The following is a 24,485-nucleotide window of genomic DNA, read 5'->3' as shown; positions in this document are numbered from 1 at the left end:
CAGAAAATATGTGATATATACCTTAAGTCAATAATGATGAATATCATGTTGCCAAAATCTTTCAAACTAAGCTCCAAAATAAAATCGACCTATGAATTATGCTTAAGGAATAACTAAAATATAATTATTTATATTCTGACATATTAGTCAAGAAAATTTTTCTTAGTCCACACAAGTTCAAAGAGCATTCAAGGTGCTCAAAACAAGTACATCTTTCTAAAATCAGTGGTGCTTTATTATCTTTTTAACAATAGATTTCCACCCAAATTTTCATCATGAGCTATTCTTCATATGCCAAATTGTAAGTGTACATTATACAAAATTATGTAAAAATGTACATTATATAAATAAAATTACATTAATATATATAAATCATAGAATATATAAAAACAAAAAGCGACTATTATTAAGACTTTTTCCAAAGATTTTGCTGTTTTAATTTTGCACAGGAAAAAATTTTCAAAGGAATATGAGAAAGACAACCATAACTAAATGAAAAAATAACTGATAATATGGCCTAAATGAGTTAGGCCAAATAATAAGAGATGGTCAAATTACAAGAATTAAGAGGAAGGAGAGGACAAGGAATTACCCTAAAAGGGACAAATTGGTCCTATTTCTTACCATTTCACAATTAAGAAAGTCCCAATAATAATAATATCTAAAAAACATTTTTCTTCTTGAGCATAGAGCCAAAGAAGATAAACATAACTTCTCAGGTTTTTTTCTGGGAAACTTAATAGTTTCTCAGCCAAAGTCATTTGGAATTTCCTGGAAAAATTAGATAAGTTCTTAAACAGAATCTTAGAAAAGAAAATGTTAGAAAGATGAAGAACTCAGAAATATTTGACCTGAAGCATAAAAATTTTTCTGTAAGATTTTTAAAGAAATTTGAATAATTAACATTAACACTCGAAGTAGTTCAACATAAAAAAATTTACTTATATAAATAATCCTCTGTGCTTTATCTGACATCTTTATTTCCCATTTTTAGCACTGTTCTATAATAGTCAGATTTACAAAAAGCACATGAATAAAATGTATGTGTACAATTTATGAAATAACAGAAAATGACAGAAGGCTATGTAAAAGCAATGGTAAGAAATTGGATTCTCAAGGGTAATAAGGAAAAAAAAATGTGAGATAATGAAAAGATGGAAATAAAGTGTTTGTAGATGGGGAGGGGAGGAGGGGGTAAAAGGAGGGCAGGGACAAAGGGAAAAAATGAGAACCAAGACCTGTCATGTAGAGGTCCAAGATCCCAACAATGAATGTAACTGTACTGAATCCCTAAAACGTACCAATAAACTCAATTAAAGCTGAAAAAAAAAAATTGGATTCTCAACATAAAAGGAAAAAAACTCTAAGGAATACTCAAAAGAGGAGAAAAATGAAAAGGTGAGCAAAAAATTTACAAGAAAAGTAAAAATCTGGAACAAAAAGAGAAGTAGTTAATATTATTTGAGACTTGATAACTGACATACTGCATAGTTGCTTTATGGTATTTTAGTTTTCAGGAAAGTTATTTCTAAGTTTGGTTTGATTCTGTAACTGATAACTAAAAGGTTTTAGCTCTATTTTATTTCATACAAATTAAAAGTTAAAGTTGGGTTAGTGGAGTTTAATAAAAATTTTAAACTGTTTTATTATAAATGCTTTAATTAAGATATTTGGTTTATAAATTAGGACTTTATAACAATATTTAAACTACTTTTTATGCTGAGTCTTCATGGCTTCTATCATAGTCTTGAGCTCATCTATTTTTTTGTCAGTTTAAACTACTTTTTAAAATTAGGAATCTCTAAATGGCCAAGGATCCTTGTTATCCAAATCACTAAGGTAGAAATCCACTAATGCAAAAAGCACTTACACAATGACTATAAAACATTTCTAGAGCTGGGAGTGGTGGTGCACAACTGTAATCCCATCACTTGGGAGGCTGAGGCAGGAGGATCGCTGAGTTCAAGAACAGCCTGGGCTACATAATGAGTTCCAGATCAGTCTCAACTACATAGTGAGACCCTGTCTCAACAACCCCCCAAAAAAAACCCAAAAACCAACCAAACAAAAAGCATATTTCTATTGTTTTTCAAAAACATGTAACAGAAAATCCTTTAATTTTTTTTAGCTTTTTCTTTGCAAATAATAAAAATACAGAGATAGGGATGTAGTTCAGTGGTAAAGAGCCTCTCCTACGTAAGGTTCAATCTCCAGCACTGGAAAAGAAGAGGAGGAAAGGGAAAGGGAGGGGGAGGGGGAGGAAGTGGGGGAGGTGGAGGAAGTGGGGGTGGCAGAGGAAGAGGAAGAGGTGGAGGAGCTGCCTTTGCATGTAGAGCCAGCTATGTGGGAAACAGAGACAGGAGGATCACTGGAGCCCAGGAGTCAAAGGCCAGCCTGTGAAACACAGCAACATCCTGTCTCAGAATAAGTAGGTACAGAAAAGGCCAATGTTTATGTAATATCACAAATCCAAATAGAACAATTTTAAGTTAAATAAACAATGTGAAACCTATCAATTCATTCTAATTAACCGCCTAACATGTTCTACTTTATATTTCCCATTACATATAAAATTCCTTACCTGTACTGGATAAAATGCAGTCTTTTCCCAGACTCTTCTTTTCAAGGTTATTCAGAATGAAGTCTTCTTGAAAAACATGAAGCAGCTGAGTTTTTCTACCATGCTGAATATAAATAAATACCAATATAAGTTGACATATGTGTTTACCTAATGCTAAGTAATAGAAAAAATACTTACAAGTTTAGTAATGGGATCTAATGCGATAATACATCCTGGCCTGGCTGTTGACTGTTGACTGACGATGTTAAACACTTCACCAACATATTTCTGTTTTAAAAAAATTGATACCTCCTTTACTAAACAATTAAATTAAAAAGTAATTAGGAACAAATAACATGGAATTTCAAGCATAACAGATAATTAAGCTCAAGGAAGGGGCTAAATACAGCCCTGTTCAACTATATAAACATTCTAGGATTTTAACTCGAGATTACACAAAAATGAATAAAAGTCACAGCTCAATGGGTACACAGAAAAACAAAATTAATACTTGGTCACTGTTAGGAAGAAAAATATTTACTACCCATGAATGTGAAAGACTGACTAAAAAATTCTTAGGTATTTTCGAAAAAGCAGTGATTTTTGTTTGTTTGGTTTTGGTACCAGGGATTGAACTCACAAACCTGTGCTTGTGAGGCAGATATAGTGCCACTGAGCTAAATCCCCAGCCAAGAAGCAGTGGTTTTTAAGCACTAATATTGAGGTAGGAAAGACAGAGCTAGTTGACAAACTATATATGCTGATTCCCTGATTCACTCTAGTCAAAATCACATTGTTTTGTTCAATAATCATTTTTTAATATTCAGCATTCTTGTTCTATCAGCAGCATGTGAGCCTGATGATTTTTCCCTCCTTAAAACATTTTCTTCATTTGGCTTCTATTATAGACTGCATTCACACTATTTTAAAAAGTCGAATGTTCTGGCATTCAAGACTTGTAACACTTTGTTTTCTAATTATACTCTCTCCCTTCTTTTCTCCCTCCACAATCTCCTCTTCACAACTTTAAATTTACCTGTTGACAACATCCTATTTAACATCTTCAGGCCACAGCTCGTTCTAAACCCCGGAGACTAACCTGTGGGGTGTCTTGGATGTCAAACAGGCATCTCAAAATTAACCTGTCCAAACATCCTCTTCAGTCAACATAGCTCTCAAAACCTGCTAATTTTACAATCTTCTTTATTTCAACTCATGGCAATTCTACTTTACCTAATACCCAGCCACAATCTGTAAGAGCAATCCTTTTTTCCCCACACATTCCATATCCAATCCAATCATGACTAATCAAAACTCAAAACGTATCTTTCTAGAATTTGGCCAATTCTTACCATCTCTCTTATTACTCCTGCTACTATTGTAAGTACCTGTGTCTCTCTCTTGGACTACTACAATGGCCTCCTAAATTGGTCTCTCTGGTTCCACTTCCCATTTATAATCTATGTGACCTCCAGAATGACCCAATAAAAACAACTCAGTCAAACTATATCATACTATCATTTTCTTTAATGATTTCCAATTATTCAGAGTAGAAGCCAAAGTTACAGCAAGGATCTGTAACGATCTCCTTCCTGTCCCTTTACACAATCAATATACAGTGGTGGCTTCAGTCTTTAAATGGCAATCCCTATTCCTGGATGACTCTTCCTCCCTCAGCTCCTTCCAGTGTTTACTCAAATGTTCCCTTTTCTGTGACATTTTCCCACACTCCCTATTTTCTTTTGCAACACTGTTTCTCTCCATAGTATTTCTTAACATTTTTAAGCCGTCTTTTCCACCATATCTCCCTCAATAGAACATAAAGTCTATGGTATGGATTTCTGTCTGTTTTGTTCACATTTAAATTCCCAACCATTGTAATAGTGCTGGCTAAAAAGAAGACCCTTGATAAAAATATATACTTTTACTACAATATATTATGCATATTTTGGGAAAATTTGTGTTCTACAAAATCACACATTAAAAATAAAAACAGGATTAAAGCAGACCACTGAATCTAATCAACTCTGTAACCTGAGACTTAATAAAAATATTAAATGATGAGTTCAATCCCCGGTACCAAAAAAATAATAATAAAAAAAAATTAAATGAAAACTGAGAAGATGGCTTGAATCTCCTAAACAGGATGCTCAAACAGAGCTAAAAGCTGCCTCAAATACACAACAAAGCCAAAAAAGGTAAAAATGTTTGTTTGCTGGGGGTGCTGAGACAATGTAAATAGTAGGCTTCTATTAAGCTTTGAAGAAGTATGCCCCTTATAAGGCAAAAGCTTTACAATAGTATTAATAGGAATTCTGCCTGAACACCCAGATTTAAGATTCAAACTCTGTTCCTGTTACTTCAACACCTAATACCTAGAAAAAAAAAAGGTACAGACGAACCGACATAACCTCCACAGTACACTAGCAATAGTCCTTATTTATTTATGAGCAAAGAAGTATTACAGGAATACATAAAAGAACAGACTCATTTTTGGGGGGATGCTAAGAACTGAACCCAGGCCCTCATACATGCTAACCACATGCTTGACCATGAACCATGTCCCTTGCCTAGGCTCTACTTTTTGAATAAGCAAAATGGTTTCTCTAGCTGAAAATAACTGTAAATGTACAACACAAATACAAAAAAATAAGAAACACATGTTTATTACAAATTGTATATCGTGATACTAGTACATGCCAAGAAAATATAGATTAAGTACTATATCTAAAAATACCTATTAAATACTCAACCATTTTAAAAGCCAATACTTACAGAAATTTCAGGGTTTGAAAGCTCATACAAAAGTTTCTTGGCATCAGTAACTGCTTCATATAACCTCAGATATTGTCCATCACTAGCTACAAAGCACGCACTAGGAGAGTTGCAGTATGTACCTATAATGAATTTTCAAACATTTAAAATATAAGCCTTTAGTAATTAAGTCAGAAAACTGAAATTACTATACTAAAAATCAGAATGCTTACCTAGACAGTAACTGGGTATAAGAGTAGGGAGCCATGCCACATTGGAAAAGGCAGAAACATGGAGAGAATTAATCCGGGCAAGTTCAGATACTCCTCCAGAAAAAGACAGTGGCCCAACTGGGTCAACCCTCCAAAGAATAAGCTCACTATAAACTGCATTGGGGTCCTGAAATGCCGTATCAACAGTGTTTTTATTTTGTTGTGTCAAAGAACATTCTTCAATAGTTATAGTATCTTGAGGTTGCTTTTGGTTATCATCATCTGGTGTCCTTAATGCATTATGGTGTGATGTTGTCAGTAATAATGGTAATACTGAGTGGCAAGCTAAATCATTGAGATGAAAACGATGACCACAATACCTGGATTTGTGAGAAATACTAAGAACTGTGGAAAAAGCAGATTCCTCAGCAAAACTGACCAGCCACTGATTCAGAGAACCATCAGCATGCTTTGAAATCATCATAACATTAGGAGTAAAAATACTTAATTTTAAACTATTAGATGATTTACTGTGCCCAGAAGAGATAAGCATTGATGTAGAACGAGTGAGGCCAGGTTTTTGCTTCCCTTGCTGAATAGCCAAGCCAACATTCTTGGTACAGGCATACATTACAATGCTTTTACAGAGCGAGTTTGCGTCACCTGTAGGGAAAGCTACAGGAATTCTGGAAACAAAGGACACCTAAAATTAAGAAAGAGAGTATTAGACTATATCAAATTAGAGATATTACAAAACACTACCCAAACAGGAAGTAAGTCTTTAGAGATCATAATAGTACCTGTACTTGACGAAACATACCAGGCTGGTATTCATCCAGCCAGTCTACATGCCAAACTAGTAAAGAACCATCCATGGGATGAATACTGAAAAGCATATCTGCATTTTTACTCCATTCAGACAGAAGTACTTCAATCTGATGATCAATAGCAGCTGATGGTAACTGTGTAAAACTTGCGTTTGGCACCATTTTATCTCCACCCAATTCCTTCTTTTCACGATTTACTTTCAGATCATCAGCACTATCATCCATTTCTATATGGAAAAAAATTAATAAGTAAATACAATCATACTATTACTACAAACTAAGAAATAGCTTTATAAAATATTTTAAAATTTGTATACCGATTTATCAATCTAGGTAAAAATATATTATCACACCTTTAAAAAATCCCAACCCTTATACCTTTCCCTCAAATCTTGATTAGGAATATAGATACTTTCTTAAAAGAGATATTTAAAAAATGTTTTGACTGCTTATCAGATTAAAAAATACAATAAGTCAAGACACTCAAATCTACAAGAAAAAAGAAAAACAACAGAAAAATAAGTCAAAGTGTATGAAAAGCCAGCCACAGAAGATATTAATTAAAAGATATCCATTCTGTTCAATTTGTGTGTCTCACAAAGTGAGACAAGATGCCATTTTCCCCTTGTGAACTGGCAGGAAAGTTATATAAGGAAAGGATTCAGTGTAAAAAGGATTATTTAGATGTACTTAAGAGAAAGTAAAAACTTACTGGTGGGCAATTTGTCAGTTGTTGATATTTAAAAACTATATATATTCACTGGTAATTTCATGTCTAGTAAGCTACAGAAAACATCACACAAAGACGAAAAGATGTGTCATAATACCAATATAGTATAATGAAAAGGCTATTTTAAATCAACTTAAATGTCTATCAGTAGAGGAATTGTTGTAGATTTCTCCTGGATATGGAACATTAAAAATAGTAAGATGGAAAACTCCCCAATATTTGATTTAAACAAGTTGTAGGATATTACCTTTGTATAAAAATGAATATCTATGCTATAACTACTGTATACTTATGTTCACAGAAAAGAAAGCAATCTGGAAGAACACTCATCAAACATAACCATGTAGAAACTTTGCTCTTGTCCATATAGCTCTTATTTAATGATAAAATAAACTCTTATAATTAAAAACAAGACATTTAAAAAAACTAATTCATCTATGAATCACACACTTTTAACAGAGATGGTCATCCACACACCACAGCTTGATATTCCTGAGTCTTTACCACAGAGGCTATCTAGACGAGGACCATGTAGGGCTCTGTGACTACTTCTTGCCAATGTAATGTGAGTGGAAGGGTATGTATCAGTTCTGAGTCAAGGTTTAGAAGTAGTTATTCCTTCTCCTCTTCTCTCTCTACACCAAAGGCCAGCTGATTGTAGATGAGTTTAAGGTCCTTCAATGTACATAGATATCACCTAGAAAATCATTATATTCATGTAAAGGTACAAGAGCCCAAAGATGAATGTAACTGTACTGTATACCTAAAATGTACCAATAAACTCAATGAGGAAAAGAAAAGAAAAACTATTATATTGTAATACTGAGTAGATGTGCTGAGTAGATCTGTGTGTAGTCTGCAATTATACATTCCTAATGAGCTCTCAGAAAATTAAATATTGCTAATCCACAGAAAGTCATTTAAGAAGAAGATCCTGGGGCCAGGGATGTAGCTCAGTAGCTCACCTGCCTGGCAAGCACAAGGTCCTGAGTTTGATCCTTGGTACCAAAATAAGATAGACAGATAGATAGATAGATAGATAGATAGATAGATAGATAGATAGATAGGTAGGTCCTGGAGCTTACAAAACCATAAGGAAGGAGAACCCTGAGTTCTTGAATCACAAAATGGAAGAAATCTACTTGGAACAGGAATAATTATACCAGATTATTAAATGAGTTAATTCATATTTGCCTTATGCCATTGCAATTTTTCATTCTGAAAAGTTTTACCTTAATATACAAACTGCTGACATTTGAACAAAATTCAGGACTTTTATTCTTTTTAAAGATTTACCTTCATCAGATTTTACATCTGCCTGATTAGAGTCATCTACACTGGCTTCAGAAGACGGCTGTTCAAAACTTTTTCTAAGTTGCTGTATAAAGACTTCCATGGACAAAGTAAAGTGCAGCTCTTTATTGTTTAACCAATGCACCACAAAAGGCCCACTCTCGTCTTCATTTTCACTTAAACTCAGAGATGTAATAGATGGAAGAAGTGGAATATCTACAAAGAAAAGATCACAAAATTAAAATTTTCACCATTCTTGCATACTATATTCATTATTATCTATTTACATAATTATCTTCTGTCTGAGAAAGAATTTTTCTACTTTTTAATTTAATTAAATATTTTGAGTTTTTCAACATTAGCTTTTAGAGTAGATTTAAGTTCACAAAAAACTGAAAGGTAAGCAACAACCACACACTCAGTTCCCATTCAGGCGCCATACCACCCCAGTCACATTCCACCTCCACAAAGGCAATCAGCTTGTGCTTGTGAAATATATAATGGGGTAGGGGATAAATAAACATTCATCAAATAATTATACTAAGGAACACACACACAATAAAGAAGAGCTTTTAGACTGGATATGTTAGAACTTGCCTCTAATAGAAGGGACAGAAGAAAGGTATTTTTTAAATCTTCTCCTTTAGTATCTATCTCATGGTATTTTTTTCTACTGGTGTCAAAAAACAGGTACATTATATCAAAAGATAATTCATGGGATTTATCTTTTCTTTTAAAAAATAGATTTTAGCCAGGCATGGTGGTGCATGCCTGTGATCCTAGCACTCAGGAGGCTGACATAAGAAGATCACCGCAAATTCAAGACCAGCCATGACTGCATAGCAAGAACTTGTCTCAAAAAAACAAACAAAAAAAACCAAACAAACAAAAAAAAAGATTTTAAAAAGTATACCCATCAGCAATGTACGTGTCACAACTGATGAGTCTACACTTACTCATCACTCCATCCAGAGACCAAGGTTTAGCTTGCAGTTTATGTTCTATGGATTTGGATAAATTTATACATTTATCTTTAAACCTCTAAAATATGTATTTTATTTTACCTGCAAATAAGATTTCCAATAAGATGTTTGCCACTATTAGTAACTGTAAGAGATTTAAGTGTTAAATTTAACCTACTTATTACAGAGGAGGTGAAATTACACATTTTGAGTCATCAGTATAATTTAACTGTGCAGTGGTACCTCAGTTCACCAACTTAATTCTTTCCATGATTCTGGTCACAAAATTTGTTCCACGCTGCAACCAGAATCATGGAACAAAATCTGCAGCCAGAATCATGGAGAGAATTAAGTTTGTGAACTAAGGAGCTACTGTATATGTTTTAGTCGTGAAAAACTTCTCATGAAGAAACATTTCTATTTCAGATATGCTAAAAGGAACGTCTTCATTTAACATATTTTGGTAAAAATAAAAACATACAGTGGAAAATACCATCATCATTAAAGTCAAAGGAACTTAACAGATTGACAGATTAACTTCTTAAATGATCTACCCATCTAAGATGGGTTATTGCATAATTAGCATCAAGACTGATGTTAGAAGGTATAAAATTGAGGTTCCCTTTTCATGTACATGGAAAAAAAGACAGATCACAGCTAAAAAGAGATTGTTCCTTAGTATCATACTTGATAAAATTGCTAAATTAAGGATACTGAGGTACAAATCTAGTCAGTTATTACAAATGATAATCCCTAACTATTAGAGGTGATAAAAGTTCAATTCTTTCATATAAATCAAATCTCAACCATGTTGATATATGCTGAAGTGTAATAAAGGCTAGAATGAATTCAAGGAAGATAAACATTTTACTCCAAAATAAATCTACTTTTTAAAAGAAAAGTATTACACATTATCAGTTCTTACAATGTACCTATTTTTAGATACCAACTGAAAGAATATTATGAGATAAACAGTAAAGGAAAAGATAAAAGAATCTTTCTCCTATCTCTTCTATTAGAAGCAAGTTCTAATACATCTAAGGGCTGCTATTACCTGTACATTTCTAAGAACAATTATTTGATGAATGCTTATTTATCCACTACCTGATTATATATTTCAAAAGACCAAACTGATATCTTATTGATTGCTACTGTACCCCTCGTTCCTACACTGGCATAGATCAAACATTCAATAAAAACCTTAAGAGGTTGAACTGCCAGTCTTACTCTTCTTGGGCGGATACAAAGCAGTGCCAGGGATTGAGAGGATACTTCAAGAAGCCATGGATAAGATTTTCTCATATTTGACTTACAATCAACCCAGATGAAATCAGCAATTCCTTCAGTAGACCACAAGCCTGACTTAAGTACACATGAACGAGGGAATGGCTTTTGGCAGATGCATTCTAACTAAAAGGAAACTAAAAATTCTTTTGTGTCCAACCTCATTCTAAGAATTTGATTAATGCCATTTAAAAATTTATTAGTACATGTCTGTAGTGTGTAATGTTTACATTCCTTATGTGAAGATGGTACATGTACAAAGACATTTTCATGGGAATAATCCAGGAACAAGAACTGAAAGAACATGTTCTTACGATCTCCTCTCCAATGGCTATTCCCATTGACAGGGAAATAAGTGAAACCATATCTAAGATCTGTGCTTAAGAAATGCATCATCTAGGGCAGGGCATGGTAGAGCCTGTCTGTAATCCCAGCACTCAGCAGGCTGAGACAGGAAGAATGCCCTGAGTTCAAGTCTTGCCAGGGTACATAGTAAATTCAAGACCAGCCTGAACTGCATAGTGAGATACTGTCTCACACACACACACACACACACACACACACACACACACACACACAGAAATCTAAAAAAAATATCACTGCAACATCAAATGTAGGAAAAATAATTCCTCATAGAGGCCATTCTAGATGCTAATATTATTTTGTTTTGATTCACTCTGTATTTTCCTTAGTGACCTATCCTTCAAATAAAAGTTTTAAAGTTTTTCATAGGGGAAACTAGTTAAGGAGAAGCCACACTGGAACTTAGGGTTTCTTTCTCAGTAACCCCTTACCCTTTTACATTAATGTAATTCAAACTTAAATTATTCTCATAATACTGTCCTTTATTTTTTGTTTTTTATTTTATATTTTGTGATGCTAGGGATTGAACTCAGTGCCTCATACTTGCAAAGCAACTGTTCCAACAATGAGCTACTTCCATTCCAATATAGACCTTACTCAGCAGGAAACCTGAAAATTATTCCACTGATTTTACAGGTAAGCTGTATGGTAACTACTGTTGATAGATGTTTTTCATAAAGTTCATGAGCTTTCCCAAGCTTATATAGGTTTTTCATAAAGATAATTAAATAATGTCCCATTTACATATTTTGACTCATAAATTCTTAATAGCGCTAGGATTGTTGTCAATCAAATAAAATCTACAAAGATCAAAAACACTTTTCATTCCTACCATAATTACTTCTATACTTTGACTTTACAGAGCACTTCTCATTTTGATGAACATAATTCAAGTCACTACTGGACTATACTTATTGCTATTACTTTGAAGAAGGCAATACTATAATTTCCAGCTATATGGAAATAGATTACACTTAACTGAAAGTTAGGAATATTCCACAGGATGCAAAAACTTATCAGCAGTGGTTATTTTCTATTGAGAGCAACTAAAGTGAGACAGAGGTGAACTAGGGAATGTATAGGTAATACACAGAAGCTCTTGGATTGGATGTATTAGAACTTGCTCTAACAGAAAGGAAAAGAGAAGATTCTTTTTTTTTAAAGGTATTGTTACATTTTTTTTTTTTTTTTTTTGGTACTGGGGATCGAACTCGGGTCCTTGCGCTTGCGAAGCAGCTGCCTCAACCACTGAGCTAAATCCCCAGCCACATTTTTTTTTTTTTACACCTGAGATCGAACTCGGGTCCCTGCAATTGCGAGGCAGGTGCCCAAACCACTGAGCTAAATCCCTGTTCTATAAGGAAGATTCTTTCACCTTTTCTTTTACCATTTAACTATTGTGGTAGTCTTTCAACTGGTGTCTACCAACAGACATAGTATATGAAATTTGACCTCTAGCCCATCTTAATTCCTGCCACTTCTTTACAGACAGTATTTATGTGTAAACACTAAAAGAAAAGTTTTTCAAGATTACAAGGTTCTACTTTCAATGCCTCAATTGTGCTCAGAGTTTTATACTCTCAGAAAATATTTACTGAAGTGATAAGGACTTCAATCTCCAAATTCAGAGAGACTCTGGTATTTGGAACTTTCACGTGATCTACTAATACTTGACTACAGAAATTAGTTTCTTAATTTTTCCAGTTACAACTTTTATATATTTCTTATCTCTTTACGAGTCTAAAGATGCAGTGTCAAACAATGATGTTCTATTAATAACTATGAAATAATTACAAAATACTTCTGTGACATTAACCTCTATTAGGTTAAATTTCAATTTCTGAATAACCTAATTATAAGTCTCAATAACTTTTTAATATCTTATACATAAACCAAATCATGTCCTTAAAATGCAAAACAAACAAACAAACAAAAAACCAAAACAACAAAAAATGGAAACAAATGATCTGGATGCAATAAAAACTGGCAAAGTCACTTCCAAATTTGACATATTCAAAAACTAAAAGAATAGCTTATTTATTATAAAATCAACCCACTCAATTTCAAAACTAGGTTCTGAGGGCTCCTTTCTTACCTGTGGCTGGGTTAATGCTGGCTGCAATGTGGAAGTGGCAGAGGGCATTGGCGTGCAGTGGAGCGCTCCTGTGGACATGGTGTGGGTCTTGCTGATGAGGGAGGTAGCCGGTATGTGCTAAAAGTGCCAATGACCTCCGCCGGCCTCTGCGAAAATGTCTGAGGTTTACCTGTGTGAATGAAAACAAATTACAGCTAATGCCTATATTGTTAAAAAGTCACACAAGTATAGTCTACATAACGACTGTGGTTTGTTAAATATATGTAAAATGCCTTTCAGTACATTTATATACGAAATTTAAATTCTGAAAAATAATTTTAGAACTTAAAGTGTCTGGGCTCCTCTCTTAAACTTCACACAATACTATGCAATTTTTATCTGGTTTACTTTTAAAATTAATATCCTAAAATCAGTATCTTAAAATTAATAATGTTAAATTTTAAAATTTAATATTCTTAAAATCAACATTAATTCCTTAACATAAATACGTTTAATATTTTTAAAAATTAATAATTAAATGCTTACAATTTTTCTAATTGTTGTGCTTTATATCTGGATGTCCCTCCCAAAGCCTCATGTGCTCACTTTGGGAGTGACCACATCATGAGTATGTGATACTGGATTACTCTACTGATTGGTTTCTCACAGTTCTGAGTGTGGGTGGTGGACTTGGTGAAGAGAGAAGATCTACCCTGGGTGTGAGTGGTACCAACCACTAGGCTTGTAGCCTGGATGAAATAAAAAGGAAAATAAAAAGGAAGTATCACTGGCTCCGCTCCTGCCTTGATGGCCTATGCCATGCTGTTCTGCCGTGGAATCCCCCATATATGGACTGAAACATGTACAAACTGTGACTTAAAATAAACCTTTCCTACTTTAACTTATGGGTGTTGGGTATTTTTCCTCAGCAATGAGAAAGTAAGTCACTGATTATGTATATGTGAAAAATGATGTCTTTAAGTATATCATTCTCTTTGTCCATAGATGATTCCCTGTAATCAAAGCATTTAATAATCTTGGCACCACACATTAGGATATTTCATGATTTATGGATCACTTTAACAGAGATCATCTCAATTGATCCCATGAGACAGACAGTGCAAATATTACTCTCATCTTTCAAAGGATAAAATAGTTCATATGGAACCCAAAGTCACCTCATTAATAACAGGCAGAGCTAAAAGTAGAACAATTCATTAACATTAATTAGTAAAATGAAGATCCCAAGTTCTGGTGGGTCTAAAGATGATTACTGATAGAACACAATATGAAAAACTAGACTATCCCAACTCTGAGAAAATTATTTATATAGTCCAATCTTTGCATTCTCAGATTTTAATTTCCTTTGTAACTTAAGTTTAATTATCCTTTTGATATTACCAGTTAAGCTAAGATTAACATCCTAATTATTTATAGGTAGTTATATGCTCTAGACAGAATCCTTAAGTACTTTTTTTTTTTTGGTACCGGGGATTGAATTCGGGTCCTTGCGCTTGCAAAGCAGGCCACCGAACCACTGAGCTAAATCCCTGGCCCCTTTATTTTTAAACAAGAGAAAACTTAAAAATTTGAGAACTGTTTTTCCTAAGACAGATTTCTTGTATTACTATACTACAAAAAAGATAATGTACTAATCTTGAAAAAAATAACATTTAATAAAAACACTCACCTCTAGAGCATTTTGAACACGTTCTTTACTGGAAGCATTTCTCTTGAAGTTATTTGTTAAATTAATTGGTTCAGACCAATGGTTGCAGTCACCACCATATAACAAAAAGTCATTTGGTAAAAACGTCTCTACCCAAAGACGACATACATTATCTTTGCAGCAAGTCAATAGTACATTACATACAGAAGCTCTAAGGAATAGAGATTTAGGAAAAAAAAAGATTTTAGAGGAAAGAATACAAATTTTACACAGTATCACAGACGTTCTACATGTTTTTATATGCACACAGCTAAGGTAACAATGAAGAAAATGTCATTATACAGAGATTTCATCATAGTAAATGCCAACTTTTCAGAATCAGTAGGTCTTGTTTCAAACACCTAAGATTTTTCTTATGTCTAAAGAAAACAAGACTAAGATCAAGCCATAATTCCTTAGTTGAAAAGTAAGAAAAATAAATTACTTCTAATAAAATTTTCTTATTCAGTAGATGCTTATTGTTTCAATTATTTCATAGGGCTTCACTTTTACATTCAGTAAAGATACCTACACCCTGTTAACTTAAAAGCATTTAAGATCCTCATTTTCTCCTTGCCTACACCCAAAGCACTGAAGTGTAAGAAAATTTATAATAAAGCAACACAATGGATTTCATTAAGTGACTGGCTACGTAAATCATTCAATGTGGTGCTAAAAAGTAAAGGACTTTAATCACAGAATTATGTGTTCATAAATTGTGCTTTGTAGGGCCGGGGATTTAGCTCAGTGGTTCTGCCGCCTGCCTTGCAAGCACCAGGTCCTTGATCCCGATAACAGCAACAAAAAAGCCCATAAATTATGCTTTGCTTTTGACCCTCCTCCCGATGTTGTCTTTGGTCTTCTTGACTCATAAGGTGACTGATTTCAGACATACTTTAAACCAAGCCACACTGTTAAGGAATATCTATAATCTAAGGGGTTTGGCTGTCAGTTTGTCTTTTTTTTTTTTAAGAAATAAATATACAATACTTAGTCTATGTAATAAGGGATATTTATGATTTCAAGTTTATACTGTTTTAAACAGCTGTCTACAACAGTATTTCTGTTAAGCCTATGTCAGTTGCTTTCCATGCAGCAGTTTGAGGATTGCATGAAGAAAAGGAACACTGAAAGCAATGGGAGGTCCAGGTGTTGTACACATGTACTGTAATCTTCACTCTTCTGTCATGTTTGTGGAGGGAGACAACACATTCTGACAGCAGGAGGACCTATAATAATAGCTACACAAATAACCTGAAAAAAGTGCAAGTTTCATAATAACTACAGATTTAGAAAGTTAAATCCATTGCATTGTGCTGAGTAACGTGTTCAAAGTAATAATTCTCTTAAACCAGCTTTCTCAGAGAATTCTGAGGGGCTCTGTCTTCAGGTTTGAATTTTTCAGAGTCTCTGTTTTAATGTATTTTGTCTAAGTTGCATCCAGCTGCATTAGATTCACCTAACAGACAGGAAGACATTATGAATGCTGTGTTTCTTTATGAAAAAAGTTATCACCATATAGTCATGTATTCTCTTTCTGTGCCCTTCTCCATTTCCTCGTGTTAAATCTTAAAATTTGGATACTGATTTTCCGGAGGGTGTTGTGCTTCCCTAGTAAGGTGCTTATGACTGATGAAAAGAAGCCAGGATATTTTTAAATTTTTACACTTTTTAGTCCATTACAAGGGGTAGAAAAATCACTAGTCTGGCATGTATACAAAATTTGAATGTTTCTGATGATGAAAATAATGCTCAATGCCACGTGAAAAGTATTTTGATGGAGCTGCAAAATTTTCTACCACAAAATGTCAGTTACTTCGACAGGCCCTATAGACGTCTTTATGTTTTCTTGTTTTAACGGTAACATTTTAAACTATCGATCTAAAAGATATGTGATTTAAGTGTAGTAGGTAGGAATTCAAGCAAAAGGTACTGCCTATTTCTATTGTTAACAATTATAATGAAAGTAAAGTTAACTGTCTCTCAATTTTCTCTCTAGTGCCAAATGAATGCCTTAGCTACTCATAGTGCATGACTGTAAGTGAAGACCTGCAGCTTTTTTTTCTTTAATGAAAAGCATTCTAATGATGCAGCAGCATCAAGTGTAAACTTTAAAACAAGATTTCAATTACCATTTCACATATGGATATCGCTTTGTAAAATATAAGAAAAAGGTTGCAGTTGGACCAGTGCTAAAACAATGACCAAGCCAAAATCAGCACCTAGGACCTTACATAGAGATAACCCCATGAGATGAAATGCTTTTCTGCAGGGTGGAAGGGGAGACTAAAAATTTCTTCCCCCAAGGATGTATGATATAGTTGCTGTTTTTCTACTGTGTGTCATCTTGATTCAGCTAGGAATGTTGTAATGGTATATCCTATCATGGCAACAAATTTCTATTTGCCTCCCCAAAAAAGCAGCACAAACTACCTTCCTTCCATACCCATCCCTGAATTTCAGTTCATGTGTTTCCTGTGCACATCTCAAAATGAAGATAAAAATCAATTATATGTATTAATAAACCTATAAGCATCAATAGCTCAAAGGCTGAAACCCTTATTAACAAAAACTTCCTTCTATCATATAATTTAGAAAGTTCAGCAAAAAGCCACAGTATCTTGAGGTAGGCACTTGTTCCAAAATATCTAATTAAAAACGAATAATCAGGAAGAAAAGGGCTAAAGGTGTAGGGAAAGTAGGAAGGGTAGGGGAAAGGAAATAAGGGACAAGAAAAAATATGAGAAAAGGAAAAAATGGAAACAAAATCTTTGTAAATAGGGGAAGGTGGAGGGGGTAAAGGAAGGGCAGGAGTACGGGGAAAAAATGAGAACCAAGATCTGTCATGTATGTAACGGTACAAGATCCCATTGATGAACGCAACTGTACTGTATACTTAAAAAGTACCAATAAACTCATTAAGATTAAAAAAATGAATAATCAGCAAAAGGCTTTATGATGTAACTCAGTGACTTAAAGAAAAAAGAAATAAATTGTTGGAGCTGTAGCTTAGTGGGAGACCACATGCCTACCATGTATAAGGCCCTCGGTTTGATCCCCAGCATTGGGGAAAAAAAAAAAAAAAAAAAAAAGGCCAAGAAGATCACATGTTTTAAACTAATCATTTTGCAAAATATATCCATCTAATAATAATTTTTTAAAAAGCAGCTGTGCCTAGTGGTATATGGCTGTAATTTCAGGTCTCTGGGAGGCTGAAGCTGGAAGGCTGTAAGTTAGAGCTCAGCCTGGATAACTTAGCAAGACCTGTCTCAATAAGTAAATAAGTAAGTAAGTAAGGCCCAGGAACATAGCTCAGTGTAAAGGTTCTCAGTCTAATCCCCAGGAACAACAACAACAAAGTAGTAGAAGAGAAGGGAGAACAGCGTATTTTGTCTAGCTGCTCTTCCCTTATCCATGCTATCTCCCATCTTTCTGTCTATGCCCACTGCCTTTTTCCTCTTTCCACTACTTCTCTGGGCTTCCTTTCTTCTTTCTTCGGTCATCATTCTGTGCACATGTGCTCTTAAGCTCTCAAGCTTACCTTCCTTTTCTACTTCCCTTCTTCCTTCCCTCATCTCTTCCTCCCCAGCATTCCTCTCTTTTCTTTCCTCCTAAAATCCTTCCTCCATTCTTCCCCACCCTGAAACCCATCTCTCCCACATTATTTTCCTTCTTTCTCTTCTCGTATTTTCCTAGCCCCCTTCTTCTTTCATATACATGTATATGTACATACATATGCATATATGCACATAAGCTACAGTCATGAAATTAAAAGAAAGCAAATAGAAACAGAAGAAAATACCTCAAATGGCAGTATAAAAAGTTCAAAGTTCACACCGTAATTGGAAGTTACAAAGAGTAACTGGAAGAATGGAAAAGTTTATAAAAGAACATCAAAAAGTAGTCACTAAAAGGCTGAATAGACAGCAAAGCAAAAAAAAGCATAAGAAGTTAGAAAAGAGCAATAAAGCAAGTAAGACAGGGCACAACTAAGAAGCATGGAGAAGGCCATGAAGTGTAAGTGGACACTGTGACTCTCCTTAAGATATCTTACAGTTAATGTAAACTACTGGTAACTAACACGAAGGGCGTAGAGGAACTACTCTCATCAGTTTGAGGCAACATTGTGGCAATATCTCCCTTTCTCACTAAGCTATCTTATCTTCCTTCCAACAGCATATTGTATTGATGTATAGCTCCCCCTTGGGGAAAATAAATCCAACAGGTATCACATTACAGAAAGTAACTACTATATACAATGGATAAGGGTTTCAATGCCCATCCCACCTTGATTAACAACAGGCTAAGAAAAGCTTAGAAAGTAACTGGATTTTAAATTTTATAAATCCAAAAATAAACTTCTAGGGAGCTTAAGATTTCATAGGTGAGCTGAGGGGTATAATTTATTGGCACAGTGCTCAGCAGACCTTAATATTAGCAGTGCTTAGCATAAGTGAGGTGCTGGATTCAATCTCCAGAACAAAAGGAAAAGAAAAATGCTAGTTCTACACATCGCAGTTCCATATGCTGCAGAATTTACAGACATAAAATGTGCATGGCAAGAGGAAAGAGTGGGGGCCGGGGATTTAGCTCAGTGGTGCCATAGCCTACCTCACAAGCAGAAGATCCTGAGTTTAATCCCAGTAGTAAAAAAAAAAAAAAAAAGAGGAAAAAAGGGGAGGGAAAAGATGTGGAAGAGGTGAAGGACAAGGAGAAAGAGGAAGAGGAGGAGAGGGAGAAGAAGAAAGACAAGAAAGAGGAGGCTGAGCAGGGGTACAGGGAGGGAAGGAGAAGGAGAAAAATTAGAATGCCATTTTGCTGTTAGTAGACACCCCAGAAGGCCCCGTTTAAGGCATCTGCCTCTGCCTTCACTGAGTCCTGCCAACACTGAGTGAGCTAAGTCACTGTCCCTCTCAAAAGATGTAATACTTCATAGTCTCTTTATAGTATAGTCAGAGCATCTGTGAATAAAAACACTTGGATGTATCAGAAAAAATTATCCCGAGATGATGCAATCTTCAGATAGGTCTAAAAGGGTTACAATTTCTAATGACAGATAGCACCATTCACATATTTTAAAACAAGTGCTAAAAAATGCCAAGAGCTCATTATATACTAAACATACTTTTATATATGCAGGCAGTGTCACAGAGGTAACCAGAGCAATAGCAGTCGGGTAAGGTCAAGTAAGGTTACTAACAATTATAGATTGTCCAGACCATGATTCTTAACTAAAGAACTGACACCTCTCTGGAAGAGCGGAACCACTACTTTTCCTAGAGTGTCCCTCCTACAGCTATACGTTTTTAGACTAGAGGGCTGGTGTAGAAACTACAAGTACTGCACTTTGGTTCAAATGTCTAGGTATAATCCACTGGCCACGGAGAACAAACGTCAAGTCAACAAATTATCTACATTAACACTACCACAAATCACATTAGGATGTTTCAAGTGATACCATTCATAGAATAATGAAACAATAAGAGAAAAACTTACACAGTATAGCCAAAGTGACAATGCCATGTGGCACAAAAAATGACTTCTAACTATACTTAAGTAATATGTCGCCATATTAACATAAGTATAGGTAAAAATACAGTGGGTTATTAAGTCTTTCAAGACTATATAAAAGAAAGGACATATTATCAGATCTGTGTGCCTGGATGGATTAAATATCTAATTCACAGCAGGATTAATTACACACTTCATTCTCCTCAAAGATGTTCGACAGTCATGTAAATGCTTGAGGACCACAGCCTCACGATAAAGCTCTTTTTCTTTAAAAAAAAAAAAAACAAAACAAAACAGAGAAGACACATACTAGAAGGTACAAAATGAGGAAGTGAAATGTGAAAAAGTCCACACAAACAGCAATCTGTAGAATAAGAGAGAAAAATTAAGACACAAAACAGAAAGTAGAAAAAACACATATGACTTAAAGACATCTGATATGAAGGCAAATTATCTCAGCTTAAACTCCTTTCATATGTTCTACATACTGAACATCAATCATATTTGATCTACAGACAGATGTGCAGGCCAGGGACTCTCTAATATTTCTGTAATCATTATAGTATTCAAAGTCCTATAGGTATGGTCTCATAGCATTAGAAAAGCAGTAATGATGTTCTCTTAACACACGAGAAAAAATAACCAGTCCACTGACCTAGGCATATATTTGCTTGTTTTACGCCAGGAAAATCCATTTACAGCTCGAGGATGGGCCAAATATACAAAAGAAAAGTCAATTTCTCCTTGGGATTGTTTGTCTGAGCTTCTATCAGGAGAGGTGACAGCTGTCCGCCAGTTTTCTACATTATACCATACCTTTAAAAGACAGTCATCCTAAAGAAAAAAAAGCAGGGGGCATAGAACCAAATTAAATTCAAAGTTAATTTAAACAGCAAAATTAAGATTTTTTTCTCATCTGGGATGAACTTGGAGATAGCGGGTTAGCACCGAACAAATGAGAAGATCTCTAATTCTCATACTTTCAATCAGTGTTCCTTAACTGTGCTTCTGAGAATTGAAGCATGTATACATTGAATTTAATGTACACTTTGATAATATATATATATTGTATTTAAGAAAAATGTTACTATATATTATAGGAAATGGAGTCATTCAGGAAAGATTAAAAGATGAAATTAAGGGCTTCTCCTCTCTAAAACCAAGTATCAAATAAGAAAGCAACACGATCAACAAAAATACAGACACTATTATTCACTGAAAGAAAGGACACATTTATTTCACGGATTATATAACTTTTCAAAGAAAATATTACCAATAATAACTAGAAACTAGTATTACATAAAGCATTCTATATATAACGTAATTTTTATCTAATTTGGGAAATGAGGGAAGAGGGAGACTAGAATACAGTGAGTGCTGTTTTTAATCTATAACTGAATTTCTAATGTAAAATCAATCAGAATGAAGTTTCATTTCTCTCCTTTAAAAGAAAAAAATGACATCTCACTGTGATTCTGGAATATCTCACACACTGTTTGCAGAAGGCTCTGAGCCATGAAAATAATCTCAAACTACTAGTGTTGCATGAATTGTTCAGTGCACCAATAATTAAAAATAAAATAATTCAAGAAATACACTGTTCTGAAATCAACAGACAGTAACAAGGTACAGTATGTACACTAAAGGAATAGTCACAAATGTCCCTTTAGAAAACCTATAGTCTTGTGTATGTGTGTGTGCATATAGTGGTAGCACCACTGAGCTAAATCCCTGGCTACAGTCTTGTATTTTAAATACAGTCTAATACAAATAACAGCTAAAAGATAATATAAGTAGAAACTATAGTTTATTATCCACTGCATGCAAGGCACTATGCTAGTCACTTTATACGCATTCTCTAAAATAACCCTATGATTAATGACGTGTGAAGTAGGTGTTGTTTATTCTCATTTTACACAAGAAAAAAGAAAGGCTCCAAAAGATTAACTTGTTTAAGATAAAAAGGCTGGTAAATGGTAGATTTATGTACCTAGATCTATTGCTAAGTAAGGTATTTCAATCATACCATACTGTCTTTTAACATTATAATATATAACCAATATTTTGTTACTTGATATTTTAATAGAAAATAAGATTTTCAAGGGCTGGGGATTTAGCTTAGTGGTGCTGCACCTACCCTTCAAGTGTAAGGTCCTGAGTTCAGTCCTCGGGACCAGGGGGAAAAAACGAGATTTTCAACATAAATAATAGAATAATGCTAGCTAATGTCCATAAAGTTTCAAAATAAAGTGTGAATATGCAATTTGACAACAGCATGGTCTAGAATTTACCTTCCCAGCAGTGGCAAAAAATTCTCCATCTGGTGAAAATTTCATCAAATGAACTTCGGAAGGAGTTCTGTAAATTAAAGAGGTGAGATATAATTTTCAAAAAATAAAATATTCTCAAAATTATATTCCCATAACTGCTTCAGACAGAAAATTTTTTAATAATACATATTCACACAACTGATTGACCGACTGACTACAGTACTGGGGACCAAGCTCAGGCTTTCATCCTGAGCTACCGCTCCACCATTTTTAATTCTTTCCTTTACTCCTCTCTCTCTCTCTCTCTCTCTCTCTCTCTCTCTCTCTCTCTCTCTCTCTCCCCCCTTTCCTTCCTTCCTTCCCCCCGCCCCCTTTCCCTCACCTCCCCCTTTCTTAAAGAGTCTCACTGTGTTGTCCAGTCTGTTTTAAATTCCAGAGGTGATACCTGCCTCAGTCTCCAAAAAAGCTGGAATTAAACCATGCTAGCTTTAAAAGTAAAATTACTTTTTTGGTTTTGTGTGCGTCTGTGTGTATTTATTCATTTACTCAGCTAAAAGTTGAACCCAGGGTCTTATATATGCTGAGAATTATTTGAACCCATGAGTTGGAGGCCACCTTGGGCAACTTGTGAAAGTGTCTCAAAAAAAGGGTGGGGGCAAAGGCTACAAACTGACTATACACTGTCTGCTCACTCTGCATATATCCACTGCATCACTTATTCTTCTCATTCCACTACAGTGAGAAGTTGGAACATTTTAACTACAGGGCTCTGTACTCTGTGACATGTACCCATGGCCTGCTCTCTCTCACTTCATGTCCATGCACAAAGGTCACCTCTATTTCCTTCCCCCTTACCCTGCATACTTTGTCTCCATGGCACTAACACCTTGTTCAGTGTGTGCAACCAGTGTCTTAATAGATCACAAATGGAAAAAAATAAAATAAAACAAGTGGAATATGATCAAAATTCAACTTTTAAATGTATTGCAATGAATGTGATCTTCAAAACCTGCATGGCTTCTAGATTCATATCTGCTTGCTTAAATACAGCTCAAATAACCAGAATTTCTGTTCCATGGTACTACTGAAAACTCTTAATTCTACATTCTCCCCTCTCACAATTGCAAAAAGCATACTTCAAGTTCTCAGCTCATCCCATGAAAGCTCTTGAACAGAACTGCAAAAAACAAAATCTAACACTTCACTGCTCCTCCTCTCACCCTCAGTGACTTGGAAGCAAAGTTGTGACTCTTTCTAAAGAACTATTCATGCAAAACCAATTCTCTCTATATATATTAACCTTTTTTTATGCCTGTGACCTAGCTGGGAAGCAAGATATATGGAACCAGCTCCTTTGAAATCTTCTCTGTAAATTTCAGCTACAGGCAATGTTGCTGGCTCTCATTTTGGTATCTGATAACTATTACTACTTCAAATAAAACTGAGTCAGGAAAAATTCCATCTAACATCCTGGTATACCAGTTTACTGGCTTATCATCTACCTCTCAACTCAGTATAATATTACAAGCATTTTAAAAGCAGCCTGAACATGATAAGTACCAATCAATATCTGGTGAATGAAATTAACCAGGAATTATTACCTGAGGGATATGAAAAAATTAAGTCTATTAATTCATGCTTGCAAATTGTACCCTAGAAATGAAATAACAATTCCATTCACTAGACAGTCCATAAAGTACCTGTTTTCCAAATGTTTAATACAGAATATTCATTATCTTCTTTCTGGACATTGCACATTTCTATTTTAAGTGTGGTCAATCAACTCTTTTTGTGAGAGGGTAACAGGGATTCAATGTGGGACCTTGCATTTGCAAGGCAGGCAGTGGAACCACTGAGCTAAATCCCCAGGTCTTCAACTCTTAATTATTAGTTATATGTATTGTACCTTTTTTTTTTTTTTTTTTTTTTTTTTTTTT

The 24,485-nt window shown here is 34.6% G+C and overlaps 1 protein-coding gene across 4 annotated transcripts in view; it reads right to left on the bottom strand.

The window, feature by feature from the left end:
* Dmxl1 (Dmx like 1) overlaps positions 1-24,485 on the bottom strand; it is a 134,933-nt gene that overhangs the window by 97,080 nt on the left and 13,368 nt on the right. For all 4 annotated transcript variants that reach the window (XM_010633900.3, XM_033761680.1, XM_033761681.1 and 1 more), the window contains exons 5-14: positions 22,570-22,636; positions 20,934-21,112; positions 14,750-14,939; positions 13,081-13,249; positions 8,380-8,592; positions 6,327-6,580; positions 5,548-6,229; positions 5,336-5,457; positions 2,759-2,848; positions 2,582-2,684 (exon numbers count right to left, since the gene is read on the bottom strand). In XM_010633900.3, coding sequence (XP_010632202.1) covers positions 2,582-2,684; positions 2,759-2,848; positions 5,336-5,457; positions 5,548-6,229; positions 6,327-6,580; positions 8,380-8,592; positions 13,081-13,249; positions 14,750-14,939; positions 20,934-21,112; positions 22,570-22,614 — 2,047 coding nt within the window. In that variant the 5' untranslated portion in view covers positions 22,615-22,636. The remainder of the gene's footprint in view (positions 1-2,581; positions 2,685-2,758; positions 2,849-5,335; positions 5,458-5,547; positions 6,230-6,326; positions 6,581-8,379; positions 8,593-13,080; positions 13,250-14,749; positions 14,940-20,933; positions 21,113-22,569; positions 22,637-24,485) is intronic.

This window comes from Fukomys damarensis, unplaced genomic scaffold, assembly GCF_012274545.1.
Source record: "Fukomys damarensis isolate Sample0158 unplaced genomic scaffold, DMR_v1.0_HiC HiC_scaffold_9, whole genome shotgun sequence".
Taxonomy (NCBI): domain Eukaryota; kingdom Metazoa; phylum Chordata; class Mammalia; order Rodentia; family Bathyergidae; genus Fukomys; species Fukomys damarensis.
Note: the sequence above shows the minus strand (reverse complement) of the source record. Positions and strands in the feature narration are given on the sequence as shown.